Source organism: Oryza sativa, chromosome 11 (genome assembly GCF_034140825.1).
Source record: "Oryza sativa Japonica Group chromosome 11, ASM3414082v1".
NCBI lineage: Eukaryota > Viridiplantae > Streptophyta > Magnoliopsida > Poales > Poaceae > Oryza > Oryza sativa.
Genome location: NC_089045.1, coordinates 28337554 through 28356658, shown reverse-complemented (window position 1 = coordinate 28356658; position 19105 = coordinate 28337554). Strand labels below are relative to the sequence as shown.

Below are 19105 nucleotides of genomic sequence, written 5' to 3'. Positions count from 1 at the left end.
CCACTCCAAACTCCGCCAGGTGGGTGGAACAGGATAACGACGCTCACCGCAACGATGACGCCTACGACAACGATGGCACAGAGGCTGTGGACCGCTGGGAGCCTCGGGTAAGCTCGATAGCGGAGGCTAAGGAAAGCCGCTCCGAAATCTGCCAGGTGCACCAGATTTATTGGAAGCCGCTACTGCTGGGCGGCGAGGGAGGGAGGGCGTGGATGCGGCGGCGGTCGGTGGGAGCTCAGCAAGTTAGAGCAGCGGCAATGGCGCTTGTGGTGGTGGTTGGCAGGGAGCTCGGCGGATTGGAGGGGATTAGAGTGCTCACATACAAGCGAACCATCCTTGGGCGTATTGTGACCTCAATGGGCTCGTTCATAACAGTAATACACAAAAAATGTGTGCATGCTTATGCACAAAAGACGGTACAGTTGTGAATTTGCTACTGGTTTGAATCGTTATTGCAAAATTGCAACTAGAAAATTGCAAAAATGCCACTAGAACTATCTTTCGAGTGGCATTCTTGCAAAACTGAAAAAAAAACCAGCGGCAAATTTACAATTTACAAATGCCCCGAAAAATACAAAACGCACAAAATAGACATCAACATACACGTAAACTTGGTGTGAGCTAAGGACGCTTTTGTCTGAGTTGAAGGAATTCCCAGACCGTTGCAGCAAGTTAATTTAATTCTTGATGATGAAACGTACTGAAGAATGGCCGGAAGATGTTGCCCTGCAGGCATGTGATCTATGGAGGCGGCGTGTAAACGAATCCCGCAAGGGATGGATTGGCATGTATTGCACAGTCGGATGATGTGGTCGTACATTGCTAAGTCCTGATGCCTCTCATTTCGACAACCGGATCGATTAATTGATATATTAGAACTTTGGATATCTGGAGAGAGATGTATATACTGTTAAGCTAGTTGCTAGAGTTGTTCTCATATCAATGTGTATGCTCTTCAAGAAACCACTATATGTATGCTGCTATTTTCTTTCCCTTGCACAAACTGGATGCATGCATTATGTTTCTAGCTACATATGTGTCTAGATTCAAATCCAGGATTAGGCTTTTCTTGGGACGGAGAGAGTACAATCTTGTTCTGAATTTCCCAGCACCTTTCAATGGTCACTAGGCTGCAAGAGAGTGTGTGTGTGTGTGTATATATATATATATATCTCATGGAGTCATGGGCAAAGGACAATTGACTTTGATTGACTGCATTGCTTTTTTTCTTTTTAAGTAGAAAAAAAACTTCTAGCTAACTAGTGCGATACTAGTGGCATTTTCAGTTAGCAACTTTAATGCGGGTCTTTAAAGATTGTATAATATGCATACAAAATTGTTAGGGGAATGGCTCCGGATTATTGGAGCAAGCCTCCGTCGGTAACCACGAGTTCCAGAGCCCCCTCCCCCCGGGAGGGCGACCGAACTCAAGCAAGGCTCCGGGTATCATGGTACCTGGATACCGGAGGTAGCTGGAAGTATGAAGGTTGTCACGACCTCCAGAGTTAGCCGAGGCCTCCGAAGAAGACCATGGCCTCCGGAGGGGCTTAATGCCCCCGGAGCCAATCAAGGCCTTCGGAGCTCACCAAGGCCTGCGGAGGGGACCATGGCCTCCAGAGCCAGCCAAGGCTTTCGGAGCCGTCCAAGGCCTTCGGGGCCGTCCAAGGCCTTCGGGGCTGCCCGAGGCCTTTGGAGTCATCCGAGGCCTTCGGAGCCGTGCAGGACCTTCGGAGCCAACCATGACTCTTGGGGCGAGCCGCTGCCTTCGGAGCCAGTAAGGGCAGCAAAGCATGTGGAGGACTTTAGGAACCGAGGTTGGAAATGGACCCAGAAGAGTAGTGGAGGGCAATAAATACACACTACACACTCGCCAACCACCTCTAACAACCCGGCTCGACAGACAAGGCTGGGCAGGTGTCACGGTCTACAGACCGAGGCGCAGGCTGCAGCCGGGCCAATGGCTAGGGACCTGGGGAGCCGGCCCAGTTTTCTGGGTGGGCGCAGCCCAACCTTGTCACCGAGGAAATGACAAGGACACCCAAGGACTGTCCCGCATGTCAGTCACTTCGGTTTTGCTTAAAAAGAACAACGACAGCATTGTAACTTCCCCTTCGATAACCGTTGTATAAATATGTAAACTTCGCTCATCTAGAGCACATGGAATACAGAACACACATTGAATATGCTAGTTGGACTTTGTCCCAACAGAAATAGTACAGTAGATTAGGTTGATTTAGTACTTCAAAAGTCTGCAACTTTGTATACGGTGCAGAGCCCAATTTCCATGATCTGAATTTTGTCACCAAGAGTAGTGATTTTAGCTTTCAGAGACGACCTTAATTTAACATCTTACATATGTACGCAATTTTCGGAAGGTCATTATTATGTTTTCACTATATTGAAACAGACAGCAGGTTCATATGAACCTTGATATCTCAATCAGAGCAGAGATCCAAGGAAGGCTCTGTAATTTGTTCTGCTTGCTTGATTTTATTTACTAGTAGATGGTTAGTAAATGTACTGAACTTTTGTACTCCCTCCATCCCAAAATGTTTGATGCCATTAACTTTTTGAAAAATATTTGACTGTTCGTTTTATTCAAAAAATTTAAGTAATTATTAATTCTTTTCCTATCATTTAATTTATTGTTAAATATACTTTTATTTATATATATAGTTTTACACATTTCATAAAAGTTTTTGAATAAGATGAATGGTCAAACATGTTTAAAAAAATCAACGGCGTCAAACATTTAGGGAGGAAAAGGATGGAGTATTTATTATATGCATGGTTGGCAACACACTTATTCACAAGCATATTGTCAGCAACTTTCATCAAGTAGCTTGTTAGTTGCAACAGAACTTGAGCTGAGCGCTTATAATTTAGTCCTTACACATTATACGAAGCCAAGAAAAATCTCTCAAATTAAACCGTATATCTATTTCATGATCGATTCTGTTTGGTTTCCCGTTTTCTCAAATTACTTTTTAATTCCCTAATAAGTCAAAATGGCTTACTAGGGAATATGAACAACGGATGACGACGCTGCAAGTCAACCAGAAATATTCGTGATTAACTTGAAAGACCAAATAAACAAGCAGGTGCTGCAGACTAATTAAAGAACACTCGAAGATATCTTTGCCATCTCTTAGGAGTTATAACGCAAATTAACTAGTTACTTATGAAGGAATATGGCGTCTGACGATTTTATTCAGAAACAAATTTTTTTAGACAATGGATGAAACCTGGCCTTCAATTCAACAGAAACAATTACTACTATCTATAATTGTGTGATTTTTTGTTACCTATTTACCCTTTAAGAATCCTTTGTAATCAACGGTGTAAGTGATGTTCTGTGCTGGTAGCAGGAATTACCACACTAAATGATCCTTGCATGTTTCATGATCTGATAGATGTTCCTCCTTTGCGATCCCTTGTTTCAGAGATGAAGACAAACCAGACATAAGGATGCGCGGGCCTAGGTAATCATGGCCGAAACTGAAGATTATTTTGTAACCAGATGTCTAATAGTTGGGACAGAGTACTAGCAAAGAGATCAATTAACAACTCTAGCTTAGAGTACTCGTTAAACTCCACAATCTGAGATGTTAGAGGTATGCATGCGCGATGGAGAAGTTGAACCAGAGGATCACCTTGCCACATGTTGATTCTCGATGTCACCTACTCCCAAAATGTAGCTAAGCTCGTATATATTCTTTGCATGGATGGACAAAAGTTTCACAAAAGCTATTTGCATATTGTCATATATATGTGGCTCTCCCAAGCTACACCTCTGATATGGGAGATTCTCCCCAAGTGCCAAAAACACTCGGCAAGAGCAGCAAAAATATAGGATCGTAAAGGGTCTTTCCCACCCCAAAAGCTAACCATTGAGGTGAGGGGCTTCCCCACTTATATCTTAGGTCCTTAGCTCTTCCACAATCAATGTGGGACTATTCAACAAAAAATACACTCCTCAGTGTAATCCTCACTTAGAAGTGATATTGCAAATTTGCAATGTTCCCGTCATGCATGGCTTTCTCAGTGTGTAACCACAACATGTGTAATAGGTAGCACATTGAAGCTTAATTTAAAAAAATAGTCTACTAATAAATGGCATGTGCTAGCACTGCACACACATGATAGAGGCATATATAGATGCTCGCCCTACTATCATGTACTATCTTGATTCCACACTATAAAGCTATATATCCAGTACTTGATATATAGATCGTACTTTTTATTAAGTAGCAACCAGTTCTATGGCGAGTGTGAATATTCTTATATACCAACCAGGGTTCACAGTTAATTTCGGATCGAAATATCCAAATGTTCAGTTCTATCGGACCCCCCGATACGATATAATTTTGGCCGAAATTTTAAATTTTTTTTTTCATTTTTTGGTGAATTTGGTAATATTTTGTTCAAATTTAGTCAAAATTTATTAAAAAGTTCACAAAACTTTGGACCGAAATTTCGGTATTTCGGCCACCCCTATCGTAATCAGCAAACCGAATCATTAAACCCTGATACCAACTCTTTCGATCATTTAGTAACTTCATTTGAAGCACTCATCAATTCACTACCATTTCTAATGAACATGCAGAAATGCAAAGATAATCTCTTCCATTGTCGGCTAAATAAAAAGTAGTGCTTATATACATGAATATCAGAAATGACATAGGCCTATCCATCCTCTAGTTAATTAAGCTCGAGCAGTCGAACTAGCTAGCACAAACCATTCTGGAAAGTCAGGAAGGAAAGCAGTCAATTTTTTGAGCAGGACTTCTCGGTTTGTGAAAATAGTTCTTCCAAAATGAAACTCTAGATCTAGAAACATCTCGGTTGGGATGCTCAGCCTCCACAATCACAACTAACATAACTGGATGGAAAATATCCGACATTTGTTTCGTCATGTGTATCTTTGACGCTACGAAACCAAGTTGCACAACATTGAGCTCTTATGTCAGCTACAATTAAGATAAAACATGAAACATGAAACGAGTTAGTTAGACAGCATCAAAAAGATCCTTGAAAGTGCACGGAGCAAATGCACTAGGAATATGTACAAGTGTGCATGTCGAGAAGTTAATTACCATGATTCCTTTAGGATGAGTCATCCATATTCCCGATGACTTCCAAGTCTAAATCAGGATAACTTGTTTCTAAATCAGAGTAATGTATGGAAGAATAACTCAGGCTAGCCTTCATGGCACACCATATAGATATACTCCCTCTATCCCTTGATATTTTAAGTTGGTTATGTCATACAAATTTGTATTCTAGCTAGGAGAAGTAGGCAATTTGGTATGTAACATGCCTTGCTAGGAGAAGTAGGAAATTTGTATTCTACAACCCTTTATATGGGCTTAGTCTATAATAGGCCCTTCATGCATAATCTAGTGCTCCCTCCATTCCAATATAAGTATAATTTAGTACAGATGTAACACACACACACACACATATATATATATCTTACGACTACGGACATACAACTATTTAGATTCATAGTCTTAGAATATGTCATATCCATATTAGATTGCACTTATATTGAGACGAAGAGAATAGTTTGCTTGTACAACCAAGGTGGGTTATATCTATTCCAGAAGCTGAGTATGCAAGGTTGGTGTCCTTGGCATGTTTGTGTTTGGAGAGGGTGTTCATGGGTTTTTCATGAACTTTTTTTCAGCCGTCTTGAGAAAATGTATTAGTTTTTTTACTGTATATCATAATTACGTAGAGATCGAGAATGTTCTCAATATTATATATATATATATATATATATATATATATAACCACTCGATGTAATCTATTGAGTTCAATGAAAGCTTCCATTTTTTTTTGAAAAGTTATAGCTTATAGCCACCAAAAACACACACTCGCCCACACAGAAAAGAGAGTCATGGAAAGACGATAAAGTAGTGACAAACAATTGAGCTGGCATGGATCCCACTTAACCCTGCCAATTGCCAAAGAGGAGTGAGGTCGACGATTTATGTACCGATCGCCAAATGCTATGTATGCATCATGTAAATTGTAGGATCGAAATACAATCCGATGTCTCCCAAGCCAAAACCAAGAACTAATCTATCGCCGTTCCGTTTGAAGACTCCGTTACATAGAATGCTCCGGGAACCTTCCCGTGTGTTTAAGCACACACAGTATGGTTTGGGCCATGCCGTGCGCAAAATCGTGAAACACCCTGGAAGTGCGCACGGGAAACCGATGAAGCCGCCGTATGTCTGTTACCGTGCGGTGGTACTCGGTAACGTTGTTACCGTGTGGATTTTGCCTGTTCCCTGGTGTTTTTGGCGCACGGGAGCTATCCCATCTCTAGTAATGCGCAACCATGTTTCATGTACAAGTTATTACGGCCCATATTCGGTCGGTACATTACGTAGCCACTCTGATTTATGCAGCTAGCTAGCTTATGAGTTTGGATTGTCTTTGCCCGTTGGGTTGTACCAATGGGATATATATGTAGTTCGGTAGAGTTCATATATAAGCACACACCCTCCACGACTCTTATATTACCTCTATTTATTAGCTTGTTAAATTTTATGGTACTTGAGAAAATACAGCAATATATACCACTTCTTTTACTGCCTTGTGGAAATCACAATCCAAAAACAGGACTTTGAGAACTAAATGAAAAGAAAAAGGGCCTACTCCCTCCATTTCATATTTTTTAAAAAATTTAACATCATCTAAAATATTTAATTAGTTTCATTAAATCTAGTATTGAATACATTTTGATAAAACGTTTGTTTTGTGTTAAAAATACTACTATATTTTTCTATAAAATTTATCAAACTTAAAAAAAATCAAAACTACTTATAATATGAAATCGAGGAAGTATTAGATTCACTTTAGTGTACCGCAAACACCTCATCGAAAGAATTAAATGCTCTGGAAAATACAATGCAACATGAACAACACATATTCCAAAACTACTCCACCACTGCTACTTCCCACAAAATTAAATGTACCATGTGTTACAACTTGTGATTAATCGAAATATATTTGCAGTACGGCTGCAGATAATTGTGTGAGAGTTATAGCAAGTTCATGCTAGTGGAATCTCTTCTGCTTCCGAATCTGAATCACATTCAAAGTAACATGGTGACTAATTTTTCACTGCAACAACACACTCATCATCCACCGCAGAGGCAAAGAGGTCGCCTTCCAGAATCCAGCATAACAGAAGAAGATGCATGACTGACTTGGTCAGTAAGCTAATCTAAATTGAAATTATACCACATATTATTTCTTTTTATAACTCGAGAGATAAATGTGGTGAAGTTCTGTATGACACACATTGATTTGATCTCATAAAAAGATTTGCCAACCTGGGCAATCGAACACACCATATGCTGTAGCGACCCAATATGCATCATCTAGGCTAGCAAGTCTGCTCCATGTCAATATCCCCTAAGTATGCCAATCGACTTGGACTAACCTCGAGAGGGTAAGGCTCATTTATTTGACACGACATTGGACAAGAGCCCTATCCAAGAATTTGAGGCCCCAATGTAAAATATAAAATGATCGAAGGCCTGTAGATAGAAAATGCGAAGAAACAAAATAATAGATTTTTACTTCGGACTCTTAGATATTCACAAAAGTTGCACAAGGCATAGACTCACTTTTTCACTTCGTTCCAAGATGAGTCGTGTCTTGATGCAATGATTTATTTTGGTTAAGCGGGGAAATGGAATATTTGATGTGGCCATAATTACATCGTCATCTCATGAGTAATAGTTCTTTGAGGTGACCATGATTGCCACCTAGCATTTTATTGAAGCTGGAGAATATAAACCCGTTCTAACCAAATCAGTAAAAGAGGACAAACGAAACTTTTAAAAATGAAATGAGAGATCTTTAAAACGCATTACCATGAACTAAAATATGAAAAAACCGGAGACACCTGTTTCGGAAGCCCTATTCGGTTGCCCAACGCACACGTGCTTATTGACGGCCCCCATCATTGGAGATGCATACGGTGCTATGATCTGTTCTAAAATGATGCAAATTAGCACAAAGAGATGTATCTCTCATGATGCTAGGTAATTTAGTTCCCAAAGCCTCCCATGTCCACCATCCTTCACAATTATATTGAACATTCTACCTACATATATGCACATAGAATTCAGAGCTCCAAAATCTAGCTCCTTGAACATCTAATAATATATACGTGTATATATGTTATATTATTTTGATCTTTTTCGTTTCCTCCAATTGGTGTGGACATGGATAGGCTTGCTAGCTATGTAAGGATGGAATTGGCTTGTTTTTATAGTCCTATTGCAAGATACTCTACATTCTGGTATGTGTTAAAATACAGAGCCCATTAATTGGATATGTCTGAGTAGCAATACACAGAAATTGTGTGTATGTTCATGATAAAGAAAAGCACGTGATCGATATATTTAGAAAATATACAATGTGCAATTGTAGACGTCAGCACGCATGATAGATATCCAATGTACTGTACATTCACATGTGACATTTTATCTTTGTTTGAGCATACATACTAATTAGTGAAAAGTTAGCTTTAATCAAATTAAAACATACTAATTTCACCTAGACATGACAAAGTTTGTTCAAAAATCAAAATGGCCTACTTTGACTACAGGAGCGAAGCTCGCGGACTACTCATCAGATCATCTAGCCACGTCCCTGACGCCTCTCACTCCCACAAGCTAGCAGACTCTGACGAACAAGATCAAATCAGTTTGTAGCTTTGGATAGCTAGAGTAGTTTTCATCAAAGTGCATGCATCTTCTAATTTGGAGCCTCCAAAAGAAGAAGAAAAAACCCCCTGTGGAAATCTCAAGCAAATCTATCAACATCACAAGCGCCCATAGAGCAAAATCACACAAGATCTTGGAGTAGCAAGCACTGTTCAACAAGTTATATATCGAGATGGCACCATTGCATGTGCTTCTACATCTATCTTTGCCTCTCTATCTAGTTTCTTAATTTATACGCATTCAATTGTCTGGATTGTTCATCTTGACTTTAGTTCCAGCATATGGTTCGGACCATTTGCAGATTAATTACTCATCGCAATCCACATAATAAAAGGAGAAATTTGTTTCATTGTCAGTAACCTATTATACTCCCTCCATCCCAAAATATTTGACGCCGTTGACTTTTTTCAAAATGTTTGACCATTCGTCTTATTTAAAAAATTTAAGTAATTATTAATTCTTTTCCTATCATTTGATTTATTGTTAAATATACTTTTATGTATACATATAGTTTTACACATTTCACAAAAGTTTTTAAATAAGACGAACGGTCAAACATATTTAAAAAAGTCAACGGCGTCAAACATTTAGGGAAGGAGGGAGTATATTTTTAGCTAGTTTAATTTGTTGCAGCACTTCTACCTTTCAGTGTGGCTGAAAACTACTTAAGTACATGTTCAGAAAGTAGGGTCATCAAGATTGAATGATTGTGTGCAACCACTCGTAGACTTCAAAAATTAATCATGCTTAAGACACAAGTTGTAGACATATGTGCATGCTGCTACAATGAACACCACATGATTTTGTTCCTCGAAGGATGGTAGTAAAGCTGTCATTGAATGGCGCCATGCAAGAAACATAAGAAATTGTAAGATCAAACCTAACCAACGACATGCCTGAATTCCCTGTGCTTCCCATCCCAATCTGCAATATACATTTCCTATATGTGTGTCCGGAGTTCATGATGAATTAGAGAGAAATCAGGACGATTGACAAGGCTAGTGGAATCCTTTAACTGCTCCACAAGTGGAAGAATAAATTGGAATCAAGATGCAGCAGAAAAAAAGTCTGTTGCTACAGCTTGCATTTGATTTTGCGTACGCTATGTCGTTGTAGCATTGTTGATCGAGCTGATAAGGGCCAGGCCAGAAATGCTACCAAGTTGCATTAATTTGTTGTAGTTGAAATGGGAAGAAATCAAGAAATGTTATTCTCCACTGGGCTGAAAATCTTCTACCGTATGTTATTGTCCTTTGAAGAGATGATCGACTCCATCTCTGATACCATCGTAGCTCTTATGTATTCCCGATGTTTCTCAAGCCTCGGAAAGATGCCACTATCTCCAGCAAATGCAAGCTATATAAAGTGCTAAACAAATCATGACATGGCATTCTACTAACTAATAATAAACTATCATAACGAGCATTTTTTTCCCCGCATATTCTCAACCTTGAGTAAGAGTGTGAGATTGAAGTACCAAAACTGCACACTTTGTACATAACGTCCTACTGACTGAGCTGAACTTGTATTGTTGTGACAGGCAAAGAGCACATGCATTGGTTTGTACTTTGGACTGGTATTACACTTTCACCAGAACAAAGCATCAATTTGTATTGCTAGAATTGACATAGCTATAACAGAGGTGTAGTAACCAATGTTGGGTCAACCGCATTTTGGGCGAAATCATAACAGTATGAAAAATAAAAGGTATCTAACAAGTACTAGGAAATAAAAGAGTTGAACTACTGTATTAATGCTAGCTACTGACAAATAAAATGTATAGTTGGGTGAGCTGTCCCATATAAATCAGCAATATGTGGAAAACGAGAAGATTTTCTCTTTTTTAAGGAAATGGAAAAAAATTCCTACTGGGCATCTGCTGATACTATCAAAAGACACACTTAGCTTATGTATTTACTATATATTTAATTAGAGAACGGTTAAAACCTTCTTGTGCAGCCATGTAATGGGACCTTCTATTTTTTTTTCCTTTCACATTAAGGAGCTAGATCTCACGATTATATTCGAAATTCTATCTTTACTGAAACTCTGAAAGTACAAAAGAATGGGGACTCAATTACCACACTGTTCTTCCAAACAACAGAGACAAACCAGTATACCACCCTCAGTCAGACTCTAATACTCAACTAAACTAACCCAAGGAACGCATTAGCACCATCTCACGATCGAAATCCATGTACAGTTCTTTAAATCACTAGCTAGCTGCATCAACTTGGTTCAAGAAGAGAATAATACAGATGACGGCTGAAAGAGGTAGAGGAGAAGGGCAAAGATGCTCCTGAAAACATTGCATTTGTAGTACATTGTTAGCGGCTGAGATTGGAAGAACAAACATAAATGTATAGTGATGTTTTGAACTATAGATACTTACACGCCAGTTCTCCAAGAACAACTGGTGGCAATACTCCCAATGCTTCTCATGCTTACTGCAAGCTCAGCAGAGGCTTTCATTTAGTAGGTTTGAAAATGGAGCTTTCAGTTCATCATCTCCATCAGCAGGGGCAAAAAGATTGTGCGAATTCGTCCCACACATTGTATAGTTTATAGCTTAAAGTCTTTTTTGCTTTATCCTTAGGGGTTGTATTTTCTCCTTCTATATTCAATGAAAAGGCGCACTCTTGTGCCGTTTTCCGTTCAAAAAAAGTTCATCATCTCCATCTACCCATTCCTCTCGACCAGATGAATTTATAGCACCATTGTGTTCCAGCTAACCGTTTGAGTATATGCACCATTTATCGAGCATCAACAGTAACGCAAAGCAGCGATGCTAGGCTTCTTGTCAGGACAAGAAGCAGAATTGCTCTGCTTGATATGTTGATAAGAAGAAGAATGATGATTTGAGTGAAATGTGGAAACATTTCTCATTCTCAAAGGCAAAGCATTTAACTATTGTTGTGTCCAAACAAGTATTACTATGTATGATTAAGTAGGTATTGCGACACATGAGTCTGAACATGTTCTGAAGAATGGTACATTCTTGCCTTTTGCACCTAACCATTTAAAACTATAATTTTGTTTGACGATAAAACTACGAAACCCGCGGCAAAGACGTGGGGTGCTAACTAGTATAGTAGATGGAAACCACCACGAAACTGTTTTCAACCCAAACGGAGTGGTCCAGTAGCACGTGATTAATTAAGTATTTGCTATTTTTTTTTCTCAAAAATAGATTAATATGATTTTTTAAGCAACTTTTGTATGTAAACTTTTTTAAAAAAATACACCGTTTAACAGTTTGAAAAGCGTGCGCGCGAAAAACGAAGTAAGGGAGTTGGGAACTTGGAGTTCCGAACACACCACGTGGTAGAATGATACGCTTGGCCGAATGGCAAAGTTAGCTTTCTAAAGAAATTCAGCAAATAAACTAATCGTGAACTTGAATTGGTTTTTGAAGGAGACCGCAAATATACAGTTTTGTGGTGTTCCAGGTGTGCGAGACTGCAAGTCATGAACCATAATACATAGGCGAATATGGTAACTTTTTTATGGAATCCAACTGCTAATGCTACCCTAACCATCAATTAGAATGAGCAAGAGTCATCATCAAGGTATATCGATCACTCGGAATCAAAGTGTACCTGCAAACATTCTGTGGAAGTCCGAATATTCAGCAATCAGCACTGATTAATCACTTTCTGATAGCAATAATTCATTTACAGTAGGAAGACTTTCATATTATGATTTATGAACCCCTTGCTCAATATGGACGGCCAGGATTGGGTCGCTACTATTGCGATTGATGCAACTCCAACTAGTTCTCTGGGCCTACCGGCACTTCTGGGCTTCTCTCGTATATGGATACTCCATCCCTTTCACTTTCGTGTTACAAATCTTTTTGACTTTGGTAAATATTAAAGTTGCTTCGAGTTTAATCAAGTTTTTAGAAAAAATAGAGATATTTTCAACCAAGAAAAATATATATTCAGTTATAGATTTAATAAAATTTATTTGATGTTGTAAATATTATTATATTTAGACAAATATAATAATATTTACACCATTAAATAAGTTTTATTAAATCGATAATTGAATATATGTTCATAATATATTTTTCTGGGGTTGAAAATATTACTGCTTTTTTCTATAAACTTAGTCAAACTTTAAAAATATTACTACTCCCTCCGTCACATATAAATTATAATTCTAGTTTATTTAGCATATATTAAGATTTGAGAAGAAATACTATGATGGTCCTTATTAAATGGTGAGGTAAGAGTGGAATGTTAGTTAAGGGTAAAATAGGGAAAAGTTTGAATGAGAAGTGATTAATGGGACCATTATACTTTACTGTGATAATTATTTTGGGACAAATTCAAATTCTAGAATTAAAATTATTATGGGATAGAGGTAGTATTTTTTTCTATAAACTCAGTCAAACTTGAAGTAGTTTAATAATTTTAATTCAAAGTCAAACTTGAAATAGTTTAACTTTGATCAAAGTCAAAACGACTTATAATCTGAAATGGAGAAGAAGTCTACGTAAAAACTAGATTCCGGATGCCTCTCATGCCCAATTTTCATCTAGTGTGCAGGCATGATTAATACTCGCTCAGTTTTCGAACTATAGATAATTACATGCAACATCTCCAAAAACAACAGCTGGCTATACACTCCTAATGCTTCTATGCTTACAAGCTCAGTAGAGGCTTTCATACTAGCAGGTTCGAAAATGGAGTTTTCTGTTCATCATCTCCGTCTGTGCGTTCCTTTCCACTGAATGAATTTTATATCACCATGGTTCCTGCTTGAGCTTTGATTGAACCATTTATTGAGCATCAACAGTAACATAAATCAGCGATGTTTATTGGGGAGTTCTAACTGGCCTATTGTTGTGTCACTAGTGTAGATTCACCGATATTGATTAGAAGATGGAACATTAATGATTGAGTGAAATGAAGAAGTTTTTCATACTCAGAGGTCAGCATTGAATTATTGTTGTATCTGAAAAAGTACTACCTTCATTTCAAAATAACATCATCTTTGACTCTCGGTATGAAAAATGAGGTTGAGATAAAAATGTGAAAGTACATAGTATTGATGGGTGAATAAGTAAGTGTAGTTAAAGGGTATTAAAGGAATAAAACCTATCTTAGTTCGGAATAAAGGATGGAGGCTAAAAATAAAGTTATTTTAGTCTACCTCTAAAATTTATTTAATCTCACCCATATCCCTGAAATTTTGATTTGATCCCTTACATACCCCTGCCGTTAGCTTTGCATACAAGAGAGATCTATTTTCTCTTGATCCCTTATATGCTTGACAAAATAACATACAGGTGCATAATCATAATTGATGATATATAGGATGGAAAACTGTAGGAATATATCAAGTGTGCTTTCTACAAAATCTGTTTTTATCTTGATCCCTTATCAGGGGCATAGAAGAAAATTTCTCTTAAAAATTTGAACCTTCATCTCCTTTTGCACATTTATACAGACAATAGCCATTTGAAAAATATATATGTTTGCACAACTATACAAAATTACATTTGCACATTACAAATGCAAAAAAAAATCATTTCCATTAATAAATACAATTGCACATTTCTCTCTTTTACAAATACATATGCACATAAAGCTCTGTGATCTCTTCAATGCCAACTTTCCAGGGGCACGCAAGGAATTTTCTCAAATTTTAATGAGGAATCCATGACAGCACAAATAAAACGGAATAAAACAGCTTTACCAAGTATTTGCTAAAAAAAAAACAGCTTTACCAACTAGTGTACTGTATGTTCTGCGCGAATCTTGATGAGCAACGGGTTGCTGAAACTCCTTGTCCTCTTTCTAATAACAATGAGTAAACAGAGAGAAGATGCAGTGCATGTCTCTTTCTAACAACTTTCCACAAAGTGATAGAAAAAATGAAGTTTCTCAGCAACATCTCGCAGGCACTCTCACTTTGCCAAGATTCCATCCACCACCAATTTTCTTCCTTCTTCTTCCTCCAGCTCCAGGCATTCACTTTCCTCACTCCACAAGCAAAGCTCCTTCTCCCACCAGCATGGAGCTCGCCATGGGTGCCATAGGCAGCGTGCTCCCAAGGCTAGCTGAGCTTCTCAAGGAGGAGTACAAGCTACAGAAGGGCGTCAAGAACGACGTCGAGTCCCTCTCCCGGGAGCTCGCAGCGATGCACATCGCCCTCGAGAGAGTTGCCAAGGTTCCAAGGGAGATGGTAGAGCTCGATGTCAAGCTCTGGGCCTCTAATGTCAGGGAGCTATCATATGCCATCGAGGATGCCATCGACGCCTTTGTCGTGCGTGTCGCAGAGGGCAGCAACCTTGTCGATCCTATCAACCAGGGATTCTTCAAGAGGATCCTTCGCAAGACGAGTGATCTGATCAGGAAAGGGAAAGCTCGCCGTGAGATCGCCGAAGGGATCTGTGACATCAAGGAGCTTGCAGATGAGGTGGCAGAGCTGCGAGCAAGGTACAAGTTCGATGCAGCAGCTGCTGCAACGACTCCGGCTACGGCCACCGTGGATCCCCGGATCCTTGCTCTTTACAAGGATATCACAGAGCTTGTTGGCATCGAAGAGGCCAGAGATGAGCTGATCGGCATGTTGTCTAGGCCTGCAGACGACGACCAACTGAATATCGTGTCCGTTGTTGGATTTGGAGGATTGGGCAAGACGACTCTTGCTAAGGTTGTGTATGACAAGCTCAGAGGCCAATTCGACTGCGCGGCTTTTGTTTCGGTGGGTCAAAATCCTGACTTGAAGAAAGTTTTGACGGACATGATATATGACCTTGATAGGCAGCGGTATATTAGCATTCATAACTCAAGGATGGATGAACGCCTCCTTATTAATGAACTTCGAGATTTTGTTCAGAACAAAAGGTATGTACTCTGCTACACAATAGTAGCTAGTCATCACTCCACACAAATACAGTAGTGTCCATTTTAATTTCCATGATTGAGGTACTAGCGCAAATGAATTAAGGGAAAGAATTTGAAACAATCTGCAGTTTCTCGCATTCGCAACACTTAACTTTCCTCAAAGATTCATGCACATGAGGAAACTGGTGAGGTCCCCTTCTTCTCCAGCAACAACAAATTAAGTTGTAGTGGTATTAGTGTTGGTATACACATTCCCAAAGATAACTTACTAACAGCTTACTACAAAAATTGAAAACAAATTAGTTATATATGCCTTCATATTGCTAACTATATATGCTTGACAAAATAACATACAGGTACATCATCATAATTGATGATATATGGGATGAAAAACTGTGGGAATATATCAAGTGTGCTTTCTACAGAAACAAGCTTTGCAGTCGAATAATAACCACGACACGCAAAGTTACAGTTTCTAAAGCATGTTGCTCTCATGATGATGCAATTTATAGGATGAAGCCTCTTTCTGATGATGCCTCCAAAAGGCTATTCTACAAAAGGATATTTAAGCATGATAATGGGTGTCCTCCAGAACTGGAACAAGTATCAATAGGTATATTGAAGAAATGTGCTGGGATGCCGTTAGCCATTATAACTATAGCTAGTCTCTTAGCCAACAAGCAGGTACAAACAAGGGATCAATGGCATGATGTGTTTAATTCTATTGGTCGCGGACTTACCGAAGAGCCCAAGGTTGAGGACATGACAAAGATATTGTCTTTTAGCTATTATGATCTACCGTGTCACCTCAAGACATGTTTACTGTATCTAAGTATATTTCCAGAAGATTTTATAATTAGTAGAGACCATTTGGTACGGATGTGGATAGCCGAAGGTGTTGTCCAAAAAACAACAAATCAAAAGGACGATGTGCTGGTTGAGCTAGGAGAGAATTATTTCTATGAGCTCATAAATAGAAGCATGATTCAACCTTGGGATGAAAATGACTTTATGTATTACAAAGATGGGTATGACAACGCAATAATATCTTGTCGAGTGCATGACATGGTGCTTGACCTCATCCTTTCCCTCTCAAATGAGGAGAATTTTGTTACCATATTGGATCAGGAGCGAGGCGCATCTTCACTCAGTAAAGCTCACCGGATATCCCTCCGAGATTGCAATGTAGTGCACACTATACCAGAGGCTACTGTGCCAAAAGTAAGGTTCCTCTCTCTTCTTCGCGCAGATGTTCATATGACGCCGGCAATTACAATCTTTCCAATTTTACGTGTGTTGGATTTATATAATTGTCATTTTGAGGAGAGCTACCACCTTAAGCATCTTGGGAACTTATTTCACCTAAGGTACCTGAGACTACACTGTGGATGTATCACTAAGCTCCCAAATGAGATAGGAAATCTTCAGTTTTTGCAGACTCTAGACGTGCATAGAAGTCGTAGTATAAAAGAACTGCCACCGGCTATTTATCAGCTAAGAAGATTGATGTTCCTATATTTTCCTGAAAATATATCACTGTCAGACAGGATTGGTGAATTGACATCACTGCTGGAGTTGTCCCCGGTAGATGTTTTTCGAAGAACATCCTCTATTGATGTTAATGGTGACTCCTTCAGCTTGCTAAAAGCATTGGGTAACCTGACAGAACTAAGAGATCTTACAATTCAGGTGTGGTCGTCTGAGGTCTCGAGCATCGGGAGAATTCTCGGTGAGGTATTGTGCAATCTACACAAACTCCGCCGTCTAATTCTGCGGGGAGTACATGGAATCGTCCATTTGGATTCCCTACCAGAGTTCTTGGACCTTCCCCAACACATTCATGTACTTGGGATAAAACCCATGTATTTCTTCACTGTACTACCTGTGTGGTTCAATTTCCCGATAGATCTCCCATACCTTTCCTTTCTGGACTTGTCCATCTGCGACATGCGTCAGGAGCATGTCGAGAAACTTGGGAGGTTGCCGGCTCTTCAGGTTCTTTGGATACAGATCAACAGAGAAAGTGAATGGCTTGTGATTGGCGCTGGTGCATTCCCATCTCTGACAGACTGCACATTCATTCAATATTGTGGGCTGGTGTTCCAACCAGGAGCAATGCCAAAGGTTAGAAAACTGGAGTTCAACATCAACGTGGTAGATTCTGAGGATATCAATTTTGATGTTGGCTTGGGGAACCTGGCTTCGATCGAGGAAGTCACCATTGATCTGTTGTGTGAGGATGCTGTAGAATGGGAGGTGGAGGAGGTTGAGAATGTGCTGAGGCACGTAGCCGACATCCATCCCAAGCATCCAACCCTTGAAATGCGCAGATCGGATGAAGATAAAATGGTCTTGGATGATGAAGAGGAGCAACAGGTACATATATATACATATACCTTACAAAGGTTCATTTTTATTTACTAGTTGCCTTGTCCAGCTACCTACTATACCTGTCTTACCATGATTTTTATATATCTATTTGTGTTAACAAGTACTTTATTTCAAATTTCCAGTCAGAGGATCCTATGGAAGACTCCGACATGGAAGAAAACAGGGCACCAGACAGCATGGCCAGTGAAAGTTCTTGAATCATTCACGTTTACAACTTGAATGAGAGGGGATCCAAAATCAAGCAGAACATGAAAGATGTACAGTTCAGACAAACTTGTGTTGAGTTCATCTTTCTATCTACTCAGTGCTCACCTTTACATCTTTTTTTTTCTTTGTTATGATGGGGCTGTGCAAAAGGTGTGTACATAGTACTCTCAGATCATCATATGCATGTTGTATTTTGCAATGGACCACATGTTGATCGAATGTTAGATTGGGTTATTTTGTCTGACAGAACTCCGCAAAAATATCAGTACGGAATCGAGTATACCTAGTTCCAGACAACCTCTGAACATTCAGCAGTGAGCAATAAAACATTTCCCAAATTCATTTGCAGTGTCTCCTCTTGATCAAGAATGTTTTTTTTAATCAAACGTCTTGATCAACAATCCTTTGCAAACATGGTTCTCCGGTCCTTAATCTTCATTACTGACGACAGAGATGGATGTGAGGCCCCTTATTTCTAGCTCTCTATTACATTGCCACAATGACTGCAAAAACATGATGCATTCTCAGTCTTAAGTAAAGCATATAAATTTCATTTGTATTATAATATGTTTTTTTCTCTGGAAATATATTGTCTCTGCAGAAATAATTTAAGATTATCTGCCTTGAAGTAAAACGCATAAACTTTATGTGTGGTAGTGCAGTATAATGTGTTCTTCTCTGAGAATTCATCATTTCCCAGAGCTGTTTAATGTTAAAATTTCTTTCTTCAACCACTTATTCGTATTGCTAGAGTTTATTTATAGAGCGTTGTTACGGTACAGCAGTCGGTACCAGTACCGCCCGGTACCAAAATCCTGGCTGTTGGATCTGGCCCGATCCAACGGCTGGTAGAGTTTGGTACCGAGCAATACCAATTCTGTCCCTGGTGCAGTA

At 39.1% G+C, this 19105-nt stretch overlaps 1 protein-coding gene across 1 annotated transcript; it reads left to right on the top strand.

The window, feature by feature from the left end:
• Positions 1–14603: 14603 nt before the first annotated feature.
• On the top strand, positions 14604–18553 carry LOC4351054 (disease resistance protein RGA5-like). Its single transcript, XM_015759915.3, has 3 exons — positions 14604–15613; positions 15970–17989; positions 18127–18553. Exons 1-3 carry the CDS (start codon positions 14778–14780, stop codon positions 18199–18201), a joined length of 2931 nt encoding a protein of 976 aa, XP_015615401.3. The 5' UTR covers positions 14604–14777; the 3' UTR covers positions 18202–18553.
• The last annotated feature ends 552 nt before the right edge of the window (positions 18554–19105 follow it).

Excerpts from the sequence above, each read along its gene's own strand:
- LOC4351054 (XM_015759915.3), top strand. The coding sequence starts at position 14,778 with ATGGAGCTCGCCATGGGTGCCATAGGCAGCGTGCTCCCAAGGCTAGCT. Across the intron at positions 15,614-15,969 it reads GATTTTGTTCAGAACAAAAG|GTACATCATCATAATTGATG; the intron begins GTATGTACTCTG and ends AATAACATACAG. Across the intron at positions 17,990-18,126 it reads ATGATGAAGAGGAGCAACAG|TCAGAGGATCCTATGGAAGA; the intron begins GTACATATATAT and ends TCAAATTTCCAG.